General features: G+C 40.2%; 1 protein-coding gene across 1 annotated transcript in view; it reads right to left on the reverse strand.

Annotated features, from left to right (window-relative positions):
* The window catches only part of LAMA2 (laminin subunit alpha 2), a gene marked incomplete at its 5' end in the record, with an annotated part of 363,202 nt that overhangs the window by 104,772 nt on the left and 239,832 nt on the right, over positions 1–18,598 (reverse strand). Inside the window, 7 exons of the mRNA XM_084261417.1 lie at positions 636–753; positions 5,343–5,476; positions 5,675–5,863; positions 6,615–6,794; positions 9,619–9,762; positions 13,227–13,463; positions 15,909–16,045. Coding sequence (XP_084117543.1) covers positions 636–753; positions 5,343–5,476; positions 5,675–5,863; positions 6,615–6,794; positions 9,619–9,762; positions 13,227–13,463; positions 15,909–16,045 — 1,139 coding nt within the window. The remainder of the gene's footprint in view (positions 1–635; positions 754–5,342; positions 5,477–5,674; positions 5,864–6,614; positions 6,795–9,618; positions 9,763–13,226; positions 13,464–15,908; positions 16,046–18,598) is intronic.

The raw sequence follows: 18,598 nt of genomic DNA on the forward strand, positions 1-18,598 counted from the left end.
GAGCGTGTGAAGATTGCACAATTAAGCACGAAGTAGGAAGGTTGCAACGGAGACATTTATTCCAGCCCCTGGTGGGTGTGAATTAAAATAAAGTTCTAATTATCATGTATTTTCCTTCAAAATGCAATTTGTTACAATAATTTAAAAAACCCCAAACCTGTACTTCTCAGCAACTGCTGGAGCCTGTTAATTCCTCATATGTGTATTTACACACATTCAGGTGTGTGCTCTTACTGAAATATTGGGCAAAGAAAACGCCTTTATTCAATTCCTTGCACACATTTCCTTTGAACTCAACGGTTCCTGTTGCCTCTTTTGCTGCATAACACAACCCAGCGCAACATCTGAGGGGAGCAGAGTTCTCCCAGCTAACCAGGCATCTTTCCCTTCATTTATTCGCTCCAAATTTTCTCCCACCACTTGTTTGGGGGAACCTTTTACAAGACCCCACTTAGTCAGGATGTCTGAGGGATTTACAGAATGCTCGAGCATTCCTTGGGAGAGAGAGACCCCAGAGAGAAAGAGGTAATTAAATTAAGGGAGAGTTGTTGCCAGCTAAATGAATTCCCACTCTAGTTATTTATCACACCTGACTAATGAATGGGCTGCAGGAGGAAGCCAGGTTAGCACTGTACCTCACAAGACAAACCAGAATAACCCAGCGGGCAGTCACATTTCTCGATCAAGGAAGCCTGAGGAGTCATCCCAGACACAGCACCAGCTTCAGCAACTTCCATTGAGATCTCAGAAATCCTGAAACAAAAAGCAGCAAACACCTCTAATGAGACTCCTTGAACACTAACTGGAACCAGTTAGTTCGTAGCCAGCTGGCATGGGAGAAAACGGGTCTGTTTGTAGGCTGCTTGCTCCACAGCAGACAGACAGCACTATTTTTGCCTGTCCTAAGAAAACAACAAAGCTGCAGTCTCATTTTCCATTTCCATGCAGTAGTATAACTTTTCTCTCATGCTTGGTTCTACCTGGTTTTTTAATCTCTTTTCAGTCAAACTGTCAACAAAAGCTCCTATCTGATTCTTCATTTGGAGGGACTCATTAAGACATCGAAGTCACATAGTAAATGCAGTTCCAAGTCATGATTCTCAGAGGTACTGCAATAAAATTGTTCACTAAATGAGGTTTTAATGAGGCAACTATTTAAAAAAATAAAATAAAACCTTTCCTCAGCAACTAAAGCAACCTAAGCAACTCTAGAGCAGATTTCAAAGTCATTGAGCATTTGCCTTTTGAGCAGAAATATTGAGATCTATAGCCAGGTATCCCTTTTTTGTTGTTGTTGTTCCTTAGGATCATTTCTACACATAAAAAATGAAGTTCAAGCAAACAAGAAACCATGCTACAGAAGCATCTGCTAGTATCAGAAGGGGATATGCTTCACAGCAAAACTTCTGACATTTGAACTTTCCAAACATCTATTGGATTGCTTTAGTAATAATATCCTCAATATCTCAATCACTCCCAGCCCTTCCAGTGTGCAGGCTGACCTGTTAAACAGGGTTGAGTACATCATGGACAGAGATGACAAACACACAATATCTCCTTAATCCTAATGCATTGCAACACCGTTCTTTCAGCCTAATTCTTTATTTTGGGAGGTTGTTAGTTTGTTTAAACAAATGTTATGGTCTGGAACCCCGTACTGAGTTTGAGAAGCAAACCAGGGAAAATAATGTAAATTATGATGCTCCAAAGATATTGCCAACTGCAAAGGAAATACTGGAGAACATGCGACCAAGTAGCTGAATAAATGTTGGCAGTGCTGTTAGAGCCTATTTATTAAATGTCTGTGGGTAGGGCTAATGCAGAGGAGCTCACAGATCCACTCCTCTCCTCCTCATTCTCAGTGCCTGCTCATCTCCTCCCAAGCCTTGATTCCCAGGTAGCGGATGCTCTCCTGCAGACGGGTGTACAGGCACCAGTGCCGGGATGGCTGTAGGAGAAGCAAACACACGCTGCTGAGCTGGGTGAGAGTTTTGTCACTGAGCTGAGGTGTCCAGGCCCATACCTTTTGATACCTTGTGTCAATGCAAAATCCTCAGCTCATCCAGAAGCTTAAACCCTGTGCTCCCTTCTCACTACCTGAAGAAAAGCATTTGGTGGAGCAGGGAAACTGAACAAAAAACCCCAAGCAAACAAAGCCAGGTCAAAACAGGAGGCTGAAAATAGAGAGAGCAAACCCATCCAGACGTGGTATGTCAATGTAAGCTTACACTGAAATCTCTGTACTTTTACTGGAAAAAGGCAATCTGCCTCCCCATCGCCTTCAAGGCTGAGGCAAGGGTCTGTGTGTGCAAAAAACCCTGTTTACTTTCAGAAAGCTGTATTTACATAATAATATACTCTGGGACCACAAAGCTACCTGTTGTTTGTGTGAAAATGTTACTTAAGGAGGGTCAGGCTTGGTTGATTCTTGGAACACATCTAATATGCAGCAGTCCAACAACTGCTACCTGATCAGTGTCAGGGATATTGAAATAATTCACAGTCCAATTGAAAGCACACTTCCAATTCCAACTAATTTATTAGCACAGCCCAGTTGCCTGAAAAGCAAAACAAAATCTAATACAAGAAATGTTTCAATTTAGAGCGTTGAATGTGAAAATGAGGGCAACAAAATGAACAATATAGGAGAAAAATGTTTGGCTTTGGATTCTGAGCAGAAATCTCTATATCACTACTAATGCTGCAGCTTTGGAGCAGAAACAACATTAGCATTGCTGCTAAAATATATATCTAACACAGCACTAACGCTAGAATTAAGCTATTTTTATGCTTCCAGCTGCTGCTGCTGCCTTGACTTCTTTTAAAATGCTTCTCCTGTAGTTGATCACTTATCTGCAGCTTTTAAACTCTGCAACTGAAATTAAAGCACTATTAAAAAACTTTAAAACTTTAAAAATACTTCATCTATATATTTTCCTCCTCCCATCCACAGTTTCATTTGCTTTACACTCTCTACAACGCGTGGCCAGGTAGAAAGAAAAGCTTTATCAGTTTAGAGCAAGGGCCCTTGTTCAGAAAGCACAACACACTCTATTTTAACAAATGCTTTCTCCTAAGTCACTCAATGCAAACACATGTTTAAAGCTGAGCAGAAATATTGTCCTTCAAAGGCTGTCGAACTATTTTTAATAAAACCCTTCAATTCTTCCGCAAGCCAATATTCTGGTAACCTTTAAAAACATTTTGCAGGATTTATTTTGTGGTCTTAAGCAAAACTTCCTCTGACATCACTGAAGGTGCTAACTTGAAAAAAGCCCAACCCTGTTTATTTTCTGCGTGAAGTCTCAAATGCCACATGATGAGTGTTACCTACACCACTATTGTAACACAGCCACTTCCAAAATCGAATACTCCACGATACGCAAGGTTATGACTTCAGATGGAGAATTACCAGAAAGAACAGATGAACTCAGTGACTAAATCCTGCTGCCATATAAAGTTTCACATTCTGAAATGTGATGTTGTAAAAATACACTATGTGTATTGAAGTGCCACCTTGCAAACCAGCCCTGAAAAGGAAGAGCCATCCTCTGCTCTGTTATACGCCTCATTACTGGGCAGCCTTGATAAAGTGCATTACAATGCAGGTCTAGTTCAGTCCCAATGGTCATATGCATCTCAGAACAAAAACATGAAAATGGAGGTTCATTTTCATAACTGCTGCTGCTTGAGCTGGGCTAATACTCAGCTTTTGCTTCCACGGCTGATCTGGGATCTGTAGTGCAGCAAGGGAAAGTCAGGGACAGGCACAAACCCAGATTTTCCATACTGCACTGGAGTGACTTTCATCTCTCTTTGCATGGGAATTCCCCACGCTTGTAACACAATATCCTAATCTGCCTATGCCAAAAATAAATGAAATCAATGTAAAACATTTATGGCATCTGTTGTTAATATTTAGCATCTAATCAGTGCGAGCTGGGTGACTACTGCTCTGTAACTGACATACTTTAAATAGAGACAATAGCAGCAACCATGACTATCTTTCTGTCACTCACTGCTGCAACACTGTGTTGTATCTGCCCCTACTATTCACTCTCCAACTCCAAAGGTCATGTTCTTACAGACCTAGTAATCTAGAGAGAATTCTAGCTGATCACTTCTGTAATAATCATTGAAAGGATGTCTGGAGACCATTGCAGTTTATCTTCAACTATTCCTGTGTCTTTGGTAATAAATTTTGTTTGTAAAAGATACTGTTCATTTGTCATCAAAAACTTTTAGGAGTAGAATACATAACCTGTTCCACGACTTCTTTATCCTCAGGAATTTTTCTCTCATGTATAATGTGAATCTACCCTGCTGAAGTTTAAGCTCATGTCTTTTTTGGCTTACCCACTATGAAAACAGAGAAAGGATTATTTTCTTCTTTTTTTTTTTGGTGACATTTTATGGATCTTAAGGCAATTTCTAATCTCTAAATAAATCTGGTTCTTACATCTTCTCACACAGGTCATATTTTCTGACCTGTTATGCTGTTCACTGTTACCCTCTCAACACTTAGTATTTTTTTCTTGAATTCCATACCCAAAAGCTAATGCTTAGGCTCTACTAGTGTTGGGTGTAAGTACAAGATCAAGTTTTTGCACTTTTCAGGACACACTTGTTTAGAAAGGCAGCTGAAGCGCTAGCATTTCTCAACAGGAGTATCATTACTGAATCACCTGGTGATATGCCATAAACAGCAGACGTCTCTCTGAAGAAAAGGTAACTAAGCAGTTGTTCTTTGTTCAATTGATGACTCCTTTCAAAGCATAAAATCTTCTAGCTGACCTTTAGATCGCAGCAGATTTTTGTATTATTCTTCTCATTTTGCTGTCTAATGTCCCCTTCAAAGTTAGTGTTATCTTTATTTCATCACCTAGCTTATTATTGAATAAACTGAAAAGAAAATGCTGAATATGCCTGCCCCTAATATATTTGATTAAGTAGCATATCATTAAAGGACTACTCTTTCACTTTTGACTTTTTACCTCATTTTCCACTTGCAAGAGCAAATTTCTTCTATGTTAACATCTATATTTCATTATAGCACTATGTTTTCACAAAATAGACATTTACCCAATAAATACTTTGGGTTTGTTTACATATGCTTTCCATTCTAGGATCCTGAAAATAAGCATTCCATTTCCCTACTGCGATTTGAATTTTCTATTGAATAGCATTTCCCTCTCCTGCATCTTCTGCTATGCTGAATGCCAACTTCTGTTCTTCTCAGCAACTGCTTATAGATTACACTATGAAGAATAATTCTGCTGAGATGATCTATCAGGTTATCTGTGACTACTGCGCTATTTCAGACCACCACATGAAATAGTTACCTGCTCTGTCTCATGATATTGCCATGAGTAGCCTTAATGAGAATGTAATGAACATCATACAACACATTCAGGAAGTCTTCTCGAGAGACAGCTCTGCTTGGTCTGGAGTCATCTCCATAATGCTTCCACGTGTAATCTGCCCGGGACACTGTCCTGTTGACACCTGGGACATCAAGATAATACTCCCAGGGCACAGTGTTTCTGATTCTTTGGTCATCACCATAATATTCCCATTTATGCTGCAAAACAGTAATGCAGAACCAGATTATTAACAGTATTAAAACAAACCTGGTCTTTGAGTTCTTGGGAGAAAAAGCAGATGGAAACATTACCTCTGTCATCTCTATCTCATGCCTTGTCAGCTGCCCAATCAGAGGGGCAGCCATATGCCAGGCAATAACTCTTGTGCGGGTGGGAGGCCCACCTCTGATGATGACTTGTGGGTAGTAAGTAGTAAATCCCGTCTCCTCTCGTGCTTCGAAGTAGATTGCGTATTTCAGTTTCCCTCCATAAGCGGTCAGCTAACAAAGCAAAACACAAAGTGCAAAAAGAAATCTCATTTTCAGTTAGCTAAAAATAAATTCCTGGGCATATGTGGGAGTTGGATACACTCTGCACCTGTGCGCAGTCTGATGAACGTGTGTGTAGTAGAAAATAGCAATACATGCTTGTGGAACTATCTAGGGACCAGGGCTGTGTTCAAAAATATCCATCAGCAGTTTGTTATTGTACTACACCAAACCCAAATTTCTATCCATTTCTTTAGATGTGCTTTGGTGCTCCCCAAAGTTTATGTTTAGAGAGACACACCCAAAGTTTCCCAAGCCAAACCAAGAAGTATTAGAAGTGCAAAATAATTCATCACAGAGGTGCATAACAAGATCCAAAAGGATGGTTATTTCAATAATTTTTCTCCTATGCAACTTAAAAAGGTCATTTTTTGTTTAAAATAGAGAGAACCAAAAATTACAGGAGACATTAAATTGATGCAGCTTAATTTTTCAAATAACATTTTTCTGAGAAAATCTATCCTGTGGAAAAACGTTACATGTTACTCTCTGCAAAAATGTATTTTTAAATAGTGTTTCTTTACAGATTGATTAATTTCTATGATAACAGAGCTCGTAATTTTCAATAATGAAGTACCTTCCATTGTGTGATGACATGATTATTGGGAGGGAAAAGTGGTGTTGCAAAATACAGATATAACATTAAAAAAAAGAAAAAAAAGAAAGAAATCCCCGTCAGTATTCAGTGGAATTTTATGTTTACCTTTCGTCCCTCAAACTGCTCTGGAAGTCTCCAGTAAATAGGTTCTGACCGAAGTTCCTGCATCACCTGCTCTATATTTGCTACTATTTCAGGAGGCTGGAATGCAATCCCTGAAAGTGTGCTGTGCTGAAGTTTTTCATCCACCAGTGGCAGAATCATTTGCTCTGGCTTCAAGGTCACCTATACATATTCAAAAAACCAAAAAAAAAATCAAGAAGAAAGCCATGTCTATTAAATTCTAACTCTTTAAAAAATTATTTCTGGGTAATTTCATTTCACATCATGAGCAATTTGTCACAAAACAGTCTTAATACTCCCTGAAGTATAAACAGTGATAACAATGACTTCCCCCTCAAGCCTTTTGCACCTCGTCCTGATGTTAACAAAGGACACAGTAGCACTGGTTAAAATAGTTTCATCACCAGGTGATCCCATGGATTTTATTGAAGCAATTTCCATGGTGCTATTTCAGTCTCAGGCTGCTTCTGTTTGGACTGAGAAAAATGTCCCTTACGAAGCAGCATGTACCTCTCCGCCACTTACTCCATCACTGGGGCCGTGGAACACAGAGCCCGATCACTCGGTACTTCCACGCCGTATCAAGCTGGGTGCTCTCTGGGTAATACCCAGAGAGTGAAGGCTCAAGGATTCATGAAAAATATAAGCAGGTCAAGGGGGGTTTTCCTGTCCCTCTACTCTGCTCTGGTGAGGTCACATATGAGGCACTGTGTCCAGCTCTGGGGTCCCCAGTTCAGGAAAGAAAGGGATCTATTAGAGAGAGTCCAGTGGAGGGCTACAGAGATGATGGGGGGACTTCTCTCTTATAAGGAAAGGCTGAGACAGCTGGGGCTGTTTAGCCTGGAAAAGAAGACTGAAAGGGGATCTTCTCAATGCTTATAAATATCTAAAGGGTGGGTGTCAAGAGGATGGGGACAGACTCTTCTCAGTGGTGCCCAGTGACACTACAAGGGACAATGGGCAGAAACTGGAACACAGGAAGTTCCATCTCAATACAAGAAAAACCCTCTTCGCTCTGAGGGTGGCTGAACACTGGGACAGGCTGCCCAGACAGGCTGTGGAGTCTCCTTCTCTGGAGATATTCAAAACCTGCCAGGACACGATCCTGTGCAACCTGCTTCAGCAAGGGGGTTAGACTAGATGATCTCCAGAGGTGCCTTCCAACCCCTGATGTTCTGTGATTCTATGATAGAGAAATAATTATCTGGATGAAAAACTTGAATAAGAGTTGCATTAAGTCCATGCAGACTGCACAGGAAGTGTGTGAACACATGCAAAGAGCTAGTAACAAAACTGCTGTCTCCCAAAGAGCGCAGAAAACAAACAGAACCAGAGTCCTGCAGCAAACAGTCATCCCATCAACAGGCTGTACATGAGATAGGGATCAGGTAATGAGGAATAAACCAAGCCCTGCACTGTACTTTAAGCATCTTGATATTTCCATTTACAAGGGTATCTATGGACTGACAGAAATGGAAGCGTTCCTACCATTGTCAGTCCTGAGTGAGATTTCCTGACTTCCTATCATAACCTTATTTTATTGTTTACTATTTTAGACATCAAGAAAGTGGTCAACACACTTGAATTTCAGGCAAGCCTTGCCTTATTGTCATTTAAGACAGGATTTGCTTGTTTAAAGATGTCTAATGATGTTTGAAGCACCCAAGTATCTAAAATAGCCACTAGCTGCTGGCAGAATCCAGTCTCAGTCAGATTACAGCTCTAAATCAATTCTGAAACAGATCAGAGTACCAAAAACTAGATGAGACATGGACATACACTTGTTTAGATATGAGCATAAAATGAAAGGAAATTAATCAAGAGACACAAAATAATCAGAAGGTTTAAACTATGTTTCTGCCTTCTGCTGCCACAAAGGTCAAAGCACAATTTTACAGAACTGTTGCTGTCATGGAACTTGATTAAATTTTACGACTTGTCAGCCCGTTGCAGCCTTTCATCTCCAGCCTACCAGCATATGATGGGCAAAACTGAAATAATGAGAAAAACTGGGTCAGATGATGATAAATATCTTCGCCTGCTGTGAAGGGAAAGAGGTACTACTGGACTGAACAATGAAGGGGAGAGTGGGTGCTATCAATTTTAGTTTAACGATGAGATACAAACTCTTTAGTAAGGGATCACATCTTGGGTTCAGCTGAAAGCATCCTTGCCCCATTGATGCTTGTACAGGAAACAAGAGAGGGGCTTTGGCTGATTTGCATTAGACAGACATTCCCTCTGTGGTTGAAATGCTTTCTAGCAAAGGTATCACTGATCATACATAGGGACCGAACTGGCAATTTTCCGATAGAAATATCTGCTCCAGAATGTTACTGAGGAGCTGGCACAGCAGCCACCAACAGCAGAGGTCTCAGTGCATGTTTCATTGTTGTACATTTAAATGAAGACATCCAGTCTGCCTTCTTTATCAGTCTAGCATAGGTCTCAAGGTCCTCTTCAACAAAAAGGGGGAGAGCTCTTTGTGTGCTCTGATGGATTACATCCTCCCGATTTTCAATTCAAGCAGAGCTTCAATAAGCTCTTTTTTTATAAACTAAAAACCCCCAAAACAATACCATAACCAGATTAGTTGAACAATGGGAAATATAAGCTGGAAATCAAGCTTATATGACCCTTGATACACCTGGGTAAACTGTGTGGCATATACCAGAGATTATGTTACACCACCCTGGACTGCATAATTTCCCCACACAACTAGCTTGCCCTCTCCCAGGTGTTAATAGCTTTACTGTGGCTTGACGTCAGCTGTCCTATCACAGGTTTTCTTACCTATTTATTTACTTTTAATGCCTCGACCTTGGTTGTCTAATGGAACATACCGCTCTCTCCACTTCGCAAAATAAAGAGGAAAATGATTGCTTAAATGTTTGGCCATTTTCTAGCTACCTCTCAGGGCCTGACTGAAAGATGCCAGCAGGAAGCCACATTATCGCATTACATGGCTCAGCAGTTTCCTACTCACCCACGTGCGAATCAGTCCCCTTGCCTCACTGCACTGCGTAGTCAGGCCAAAGCAATAGCAACTGCTGCAGCCAAGTGGGTTTCTGGCAGAGAGACCAAATGTACCAGGCTTGCACCTGTCACAGTGGACACCTTCCACATTAACCTGGAAGAGAGAGAAGGTTTTTATAACAAAATTATAGTAAAAAAAAATATATATATATATAAAATCACCCAAGCAAAAAACTCCCCAGCTTTATTTCGAGGTAGCAACAAGAAAATCACACAGCAACGCTAATAACAGGGTGCAGAAAGAGGTAATAGTAACCGTAAGGCAATATTCAAAGAACTTTCCAGCTTCTTATCATGTGTGTATGTAAACATATACAATTAATGTAATTGAGGCATTTGCATTGGTACCCACCGAGCAGCTTCGATGCTGGCATCGTGCTGGCAGCTGCAAGCACAGAAAAATCAAAGGGCACTTTGGGGGCGACAGGCTCAGTAACTGATTGATAAGATAAGAGGAAAAAAATAGGTCTCTCTGCAAGTTCCAGGGTTAACCAAGCCTTTTGTTTAATAGGATTTAGCTTTGACAAGCTAGAGCGGTTAAGGTACAGTACTAAATGTTCTTGCTAGGAAACATATTCTAATGGAAATATTGTAGAGAAAAGCTTTCCCCTCTTCATGATTGTTTTCCACATCATTGAACGGTATTAAAAAAGCTGAAACGTTTCACTGCTGTAATGTCAATGCTTTTATTTTCATTTTTCATTTGGTTCAAATAAAAAGCTGTACCAGATAGGGCCAGATACACAGTAATTTATGCACAGCCGTTTAAAACTATTTTCATACTGAGACCAAGGTATTTTAAAAAGTCACCAGCATGAAAGCTCTGGTTGGCTCCCCCCCCACACACACTTTTTTTCCTTTTTTCTTGTGACTAATGGGAAGAAGCCAATCTAAAAAGCAAATTCAACTTTCCAAAGCTTATACAGGAAACCAACATTATTCCTGAGGATTTACAATTTTTAACGCTCATTTCCACACGTAACTCTATCAGCAAATGTGCCTACACTGTATTTAGCTTACGTTTTGCTGCTTTTTTGTCAGGGCTGACAAAGGGGCTCCTGAGCCTTTGAAAGCTCATTTCTGCAGCTCTAACAGCAGGTTTAAATGGGACCGATTACAATTTTATAAAAAGCTACCTTCTTCAGTATATAACTCTTTCAAAAAAGTTACACGAAATGTTAACCAATCTTAGATTTAAATTCAACCTTAGATTTAAATTCTGAAAGAAATTAAATCTGCTGACTTAATTCAGACTTATTTATCCATTGCTGTCATAAATTGCAAATTTTACTTTCTTTGCATTTTGTTCCATGTCAGTTGCAACTTATCATTAATCATCAACTGGAAATATACTTTTAATTTGCACTCACAGTAACATAGACATAACTATATTAGCTTTAAAAGAATAAACAAATAAAAATTTGTATTTAAAAATGCCATAAACCCCCATTCTTTCTACTAAGTGCTTAGAAGAGCTACAAGAAAGACATTGACACACCAGACCTAATCCAGAAAAGAGACAGTAAGACAGAGAGGTTGGGCACATCAGGCATGAGGAGAGGCTGAAATGACTGAGATATTTGGTTTTTTTCCATTTCAGAGGATGACATAGGACAAAGAAACCAATCATCAGGCTGAGTTTTACTCAGGCAGTCCATGTGATTGGCTGACTGCAGTTTTCTTATGGTCTCACCATGAAATTAATCTGTATCTGTGAAATAGAACACGATGTTTTCTGTTCAAATACACCAGAAAAATGGGATGGTGGTCCAGCAGTTTGCACAAAGATGTCGTGAAATCGCCATCCTTAGAAATACTCCCTCAATAATGTCTTTCAAACAAGATGCTGGGCTAGACCACCTCCACAGATCCCTTACAATCTAATTTGTTCTGCAGTTCCTCCATTGAGTCTATCATTTAAACTCACAATGAAGTAACTGGTGTCCATTTAACAAAAGAATTACCTGGCTATTCCTTCTATTTGACTTTCTCTTTGTGTTAATAACAGTCCCTGAAAAGGAATGAATCAAAATCACAGAAGGAATCTTTAGAAGTCATTTCTAAAAAACTCCTCCTTGAAGCACAACAATCATCAGTACTAAATGAATGAGGTTACCCACTCCTCTTTCGAGCCAACTCTTGAAAACCTCAAAGAATAGGGATTTCACAACCTTTCTGGATAATCTGATTGAGCATTGCATAACTCTCCTAGTGATTTTTTTCCTCATTTCCAACCCAAATCTCCCAAGATGCCACATCTAGCTGTTGTTCCTTGTCAGATCTTTTGCTATCAGAAATGACTTGATTCCATCAGCTACAATTTGGAGTAGCTGTAGGCTACAATTGTGTTTTCCCTTAGCCTTTACATTTTGCAGACTAAAAGAGACCATCTCCCTCAGTGTATCCTTACAGATCATCTGCTCTTTGTAACCCTTCTCCAGTTTCTCAACAACACTCTGGAATCAGGTCTTAAAACTGAACACCATTTCCAAATGGAGTCTTACCACCACTGAGTAGAGAGGGATAAAGACTTTCCTCTGCTAGCCATGGTCTTCATGATGTCCTACACCGCAGCTGTATCATCCAGTATGATCAGTTCATCCAGCTCAGTGGGCAGTTTGCCTTTTTTAGAATGACAGCACGTGGTTGGCTTCTATTCAGTTTGCCATTCCCCAAAGCCCAGATGTGCTTTTCAGTAGGATTACCACTGAGCCTTTTTCCTCCCAAACTCTACCGATTCTTGAGGTTATTTCACTCCATCACCTTTCTATTTTCCCAGTCATGACGCTTTTCAAGGACTCTCTAGATTGCAGTTCCACTGTTCAGCATGTCAACCTCTACCTCCTCCAAATAAGCAATATTCTCAAATCTGCTGATGGTGAATTCTGTCATCTGTTTCACTGATGAAGGCATTGGCTCTGGGTTACTCTGCTTGTTGGCAACCAACTGTATGTCAAACCACCAATTACTGCCCTTTAATCCCAGAAATCGAGCCAATTTTCAAACCACCTAAGTGTGCTGTTCTTCCAACAACAAATCCGAATAAAAATTGTGTGGGCGATGATGCCAAAAGCCTGTGCTTTAATGATCCTGAATTGGATGCACTCTACTCAGGAGAACAGATACTACTACAGCGAATTCTACTCATAAAATGATTGACATTGACTCCCTCTAAGTCAATGTACTACAAAGAACCAGGGCTGTGACATACTGCTATTACTGGTGTGTTTGCTTTTAATTTGCTGAATATCTGGACAATAATTTTACTGAATAGGGTTAAATTGGCAAGAGTCCTGTAAGAACAGGAAGAAATACAAGAAGAGAAGAGAGACTAAGAGGATGCTGCCCTGACAAGTGTCGGCGCATTAAAAAGCAACTGATAAGCACTTAAGTCTTTCTTCATGTTAAGACTCCCCTCTGAGCTGTAAACAAATGCACAGAGAAACCAAATGGATTTGTTTGCACGTAATGTTTGAACCAGCAACTACAACTGTCAAGGAATTTTGCAATGAACTTGTCAATAGCTGTAAGATCAGCTCAGAGCCTTCACTGTCCTACCTTGCAGCTGCATTGTCCGCTGTGATCAACACATGAGCACTTCCCCAAGTCTGTATCACAGCTCTGTGGATCAGTCCCAGCCAGGAAGCACTGACAGGCTACACACTGTGGGTAGTTCCAGTAACCCAACCTGCACTCCGTGCATTTATCCCCAGAGAATTCAGGGCGGCAGAAACAACAGCCAGTATTTAAGTCACACTGAGAACTCAGAGCTCCAATGACACTGCAGGCACAGGGCTACAAAGGAGAGAAGCAAGGAGAAAATTGTAATACTTCTTCTGAAAAAATAATCCAACCCAAAAAACCCAAAGAAGCAACTTACCTCTTTTGAGTATCTATAAATAAAATACAACAGGGAATTTCCACTGTCTGAAGGTAACACATCTGAATTACAATGCTAGGGCTTTATCTTTATTCAAAAAGAGTCAAGCCATTACACTAAATACATTTACAACACTGCTTTCTTTTTGAACAGATACTACTTATCACTGGTAAGTCAGGCAGTGAAATCAATTGAATCCAAAAAGGTCAAGGACACTGGGATAACTTGTGGACCAAATTAAGTTAAAAACTCTTAAGTGCTCTTTAAAAAGCCCTTTCCATATAAATCCTCTGTGGGGCATGTTCAGACCACTTTGCTAAAGCTGGAATCGCTCAGGGGCAACAGTCCTAGTGGAATCTAGTTCAATGTTTATTACTGATCCACCAGACAGGTAACTATCTTTGTACAAACAGGACTTTTAGATGACAGTAATTTACACAGTACGGGATAGAGATTTAGTCATGTGGTGTATTGGGAAGTAAACTTGCTCACAGAATGAGACTTGTGCGGGCAGGTAAGGACAGAAATAGGTGATTTGCCAGGGGGTCTAGATATTGAGTACAGAAGTAAGTAGCAGGGAAAGCTGCAGGCTTCCAAAGAACAGAAGAAACCCTCAGTGCTATTACTGTGACTATACTGCAAAGTTAGCACAGGACATTTGCTGTGATCACTGGCGTGACCAGAATCTCATATGGAGAAGTTCAGCTTGCAGAAGCAAACTCGATGCCAGCAGTGCAGGTTACCACAGTAACTGACATGGATAGACTTGCTAAAATTAAGGACACAAAGCTGAAAACAGAGGAGAGAAATGTGGATTTAGTTTCTAAGCAGAACTGTTTATTATATGAATACTTAAAGTACCTTTCTTCTGATCTGAAAAAAGCATTTATGAAGTGATTGTATACAGGAAACACTCAAGTTCAATCTGTACTGAATGCCAGCAGAACTATTTAACTACTGGCTAAATGTTAGACTGATGGACTGCTTCCCAGCCTAAGAAATAAAACCTTCTGACAGAAAGAACCTTATTCTACAAGATACATTTCAACATAAAGCTTAGAAAGCAAATTGTTGCCCATACATTGAGACAGCTTGGTGTGCAATATCAACACCTAAATTACAATCAGAGGTAATGTTTGGTTTGCAAGCGAGTGGTTTTATGCAATGCTCTCCACCCCCCTGAGTTACAACAGCCCTGGAAATCTTCTACGAAGAGTGTGAGCAGGAGATTCACATCTCACTTTGCAGAAATTAGCTGCAACATACTGAAAGAGATGTAGGCTGATAGATCATTATTAATTTAGGTGGTGCCATGGAACTGCCATATTAATGCGCTCACATAAAAGACAATCAGTGAATACACTCCAGAGCTCAAACAGAGGTCTTCAACCTCATTAGGCTGGCTTCAGAAGCCAAGAGTCTGTATCACAGCAGCACAGCAGAGCTTTCACAAGAGGAGTTTTCCATATGTAGAAAAAAGAAATAGTTCTTGATAATTAGTTTGCAGGCTGAGCTACATGACAAACAGCCTTTTAAGAAAGAGCATTAATGGTGTATGGCCGTGCTCCGACGGGACAGAGGTTTTTGGAGTAATTGCAGCAGCACTATAAATTCCTCCTCACCAATGAGAATGGCAGAGAGGACAAGGCATTTGAACTCTGCACAACGTTCACTGTCACTAGTTTTCAACCTTAACTGAATGCTGCTCCTTTTAACTCAAGAACAGTGCATTAACAACAGATTTCATTGACTCTTTGACATATTATCATTGTTTTCCTATTTCTTCACTCTTCTTCCCTCCTATTTACAATGTTTTAACAGTGTCAAACACCAGAATAAGTATTTTAAGGCTAATGAGAAGGTTTATTTCCCCTTTAAGAACATAGGAAGAAAGTGCATTTTACAGCTAAGGTGGCTCTTTCTTCTCTCTTATGCACAAGTTGAAGCCCATCTCAAGCGAACTTCAAGAAAAAATACCCAGTGGTATCATAATTAGGGACAGAGGAACTTTGTTCTGCAAAAGCAGTGTCAGTTACCTGTAACTATACATCTATATATACTGTACAATACTCTCATAATCTCCCCAATCACATTAGACACAGCTCTAATAAAAGAAGGCAGGCTTCAGCAGGACACTGAACTCAGCACCACAGGAGTGCAAACAGGGTGCTTGGTGTTAACAGGCTGCATCCCTGAGGCAGATCTGCAGTGCTCAGTAACAGGTCACCGACAGGTCTGACACCAAAACTCACAATACAGATACAAGCCAAGACTTACAAACCTAACACTGTGTATCAGCTGTGAATCGTTGTATTTACCCCATGGGAAAGAGGTAACAGAGAAAAGAGAGATCCACTCACCTTGCAGCCACTGATAATATCATGGCCCCAGTAATTCGGTGCACATTTGTCACACATCTCTCCAACAGTATTGGGAGGGCAGATACAGTGGCCATCGATGGGATCGCAGTTATTGCCGAAACGTGAACACTCACAAGCTTCAGAGGAGACAGAAGAAAACAGAGTAGAGGGTAAGTTACCCCTTTATGTGACACATGGAGAACAGACCTGAACAGGGTTAGGAGCATTCCACCAAAGCTTGGAGAAGAGGAGACTGAGGGGTGACTTTATTAATGTTTATAACTATGTGAAGGGTGAGAGTCAGCAGGACAGAGCCAGGCTCTGCTCAGGGATGGCCAGTGACAGGACAAGGGGCAATGGGTGCAAGCTGGAACATAAGAAGTTCTGTGTGAATACAAGGAGAAACTTGTTCATTGTGAGGGTGATGGAGCACTGGAACAGACTGTCCAGAAAGGTTGTGGAGTCTCCTTCTTTGGAGACATTCAAAACCCATCTGGATGTGCTCCTGTGTGATTTACTCTAGGTGATCCTGCTCTGGCAGGGTGTGCTGGACTAGATGGTCTTTTGAGGTCCCTTCCAACTCCTAGTGTTCTGTGATTCTGTGAAAGCCTTTCCTGTGCAATGAACTCTCAGTTACCTGCAGACACAGGAAAGGCAAGACAAACCCAGAGAAACCAAACCAAACCAAATCTATGATTCTATGAAACCCAGTGCCACAGAGGTTAACTGAGGCTGAAGTAGCAATGAGAACTGAATGGGGAAAAATAAAGGCACTGACTGTAGAGGTGTAGAGACTTCTGATGGTGCACTCACATGACATAGCTGCAGGAATATCACTGCACAGTTTCTAAGCTGATGTCTCATGGAAGAAGCGACTTCATCTGTGTACTCTGTGCAGGGAACCTGCAGTTTATTTAACCCCCTCCACCAATGTGAGCCAACCTGAAATGCCTACTGCTGTAAAAAGACTTTTTTAAAGGACAAAAAAGGTGTTTCAGTTCTTTTTCCCCAAGCAAATGCAAATTCAAGGGATGCAAGTGCTACTGAGTTATGGGGCACAAGACACCTGGTTGCGTGGAGCAGCAGAACTGGTGCATGGCTGTTTTCATACCCACTGTCCACATTACCCCTGAGGTCAGAGCAAAAGCATCATAAGCAGACTGTGACTCTCTGAGAGATAATCTGATCCATGGGGTGTTTATAGGGCAGTATTATATAACATTCACTGTTGAGGGCTGTATTTATGTTCATTGCCTTAATTGTATGAAACTCTTCAATTCAGACTAAAACTTGATAATAAACGATGTGCAAAGATAGAACTGATAGCTATAGCTCAAATAAGAGGTGACTTTTATTTTTCCCCATCAATGCTTTCAAAATAACGTAACTGATGGATAGAAGACAACAACTTTTGCCTCCATTGTGCCAGGAACAAGACGTTTTGCCTTCTACATAAAATCTTTTGACACACTGTGGCTTGAAGATGTTTCAGAATACATCTCTCATTGGGAGACAGAGGCTTCTGGATGTGACATCTCTTCTGTGGACTTCCATTTCTTACAAAAGATTGGTTGAAAAGGCACAGAGGGGAAGAAAGTAATACAGCAAGAGTTTTTGCATTTCTACTTTCATCATTATTGAAGAATATGGAAAAAATACAACACATTTCTTGCAAGCAATAGTGGAATAGAAGTCTCTTTTGTATCTTTGCTACTAGAATGTCAACACTAACTGATGATGTTTTACAGGTTTTTTAGGCTTTATGGTTTTTTATTGCACAAGAAAAAATCAAATTCTTTTCCCTTTGGATAAACACTAGATAAAAGAAGTCCAATATTTTATTCGATACTTAACTGTCACTTTGGAATTCATTTCTGTGCACTTTCTTCCTAGCATGATTTGATACACTTTTATTAAATTTCTGATTTTCTCTGTGATTCATAATTTAATTCCCTTTTTTTTTTTTTTTGTCATTTGAAGGAATACATAAAACCTACTAAAAATAAGTGGGGAAAAACCAGCATTTTGAAAACAGAATTCCTCTCCGTCTGTTGCATATAACTTTGGAACTTCTAAAAATCTGGATCTTCTGAACATCTTTAGCTGTTGTTATTGTTGAAGGTATTTGATGACCACAGGCAGATACAATTTGACTTAAAAATCAAATCCCCACTTCATCACTGCTCCTTAAAATGTGTCATTTTATGTTAATGAAGCCAGCAGTTAAAATTGTAATGTGGAACCTTGTTAATCTCCCTCTCGTTTTCCTTCCCCAATTCTAGGAAATCAACAACATTTTGTAATATTTCACAATCGTGATGAGCTCCTAAACTGTGAAATATTAGAATAAGAGACTAATCATGAAGATAAACTATAGCACTTTTTTCCCCTCCATATATGTTCCAAGGGCTTTAGTATTGCAGTGATCATGTGCGTTTTATTTCACACTCTCTCCTCAGTCAGCCTGTGAAGCAACCTTTCCCTTCCCCCAGGTGCTGAACGTGTTTGAAATTTCCAAGGTGGTAACCGTTGCCTGAGCCCTTCCTTCCCATGGGAGACAATACTGCAGAGCAATGTTTTCAAATCTGATCTTTAATCCAGAGCGTCTCAGGGCTTATCAAGACTACAGGTGAAATTGAATTTTGCAGCACAGATGTGGGTCTTGAGGCCTTGATGCTCCTTCCATAAAA

The sequence above is a fragment of the Gallinula chloropus genome (genome assembly GCF_964237585.1).
Source record: "Gallinula chloropus genome assembly, chromosome: 3".
NCBI lineage: Eukaryota > Metazoa > Chordata > Aves > Gruiformes > Rallidae > Gallinula > Gallinula chloropus.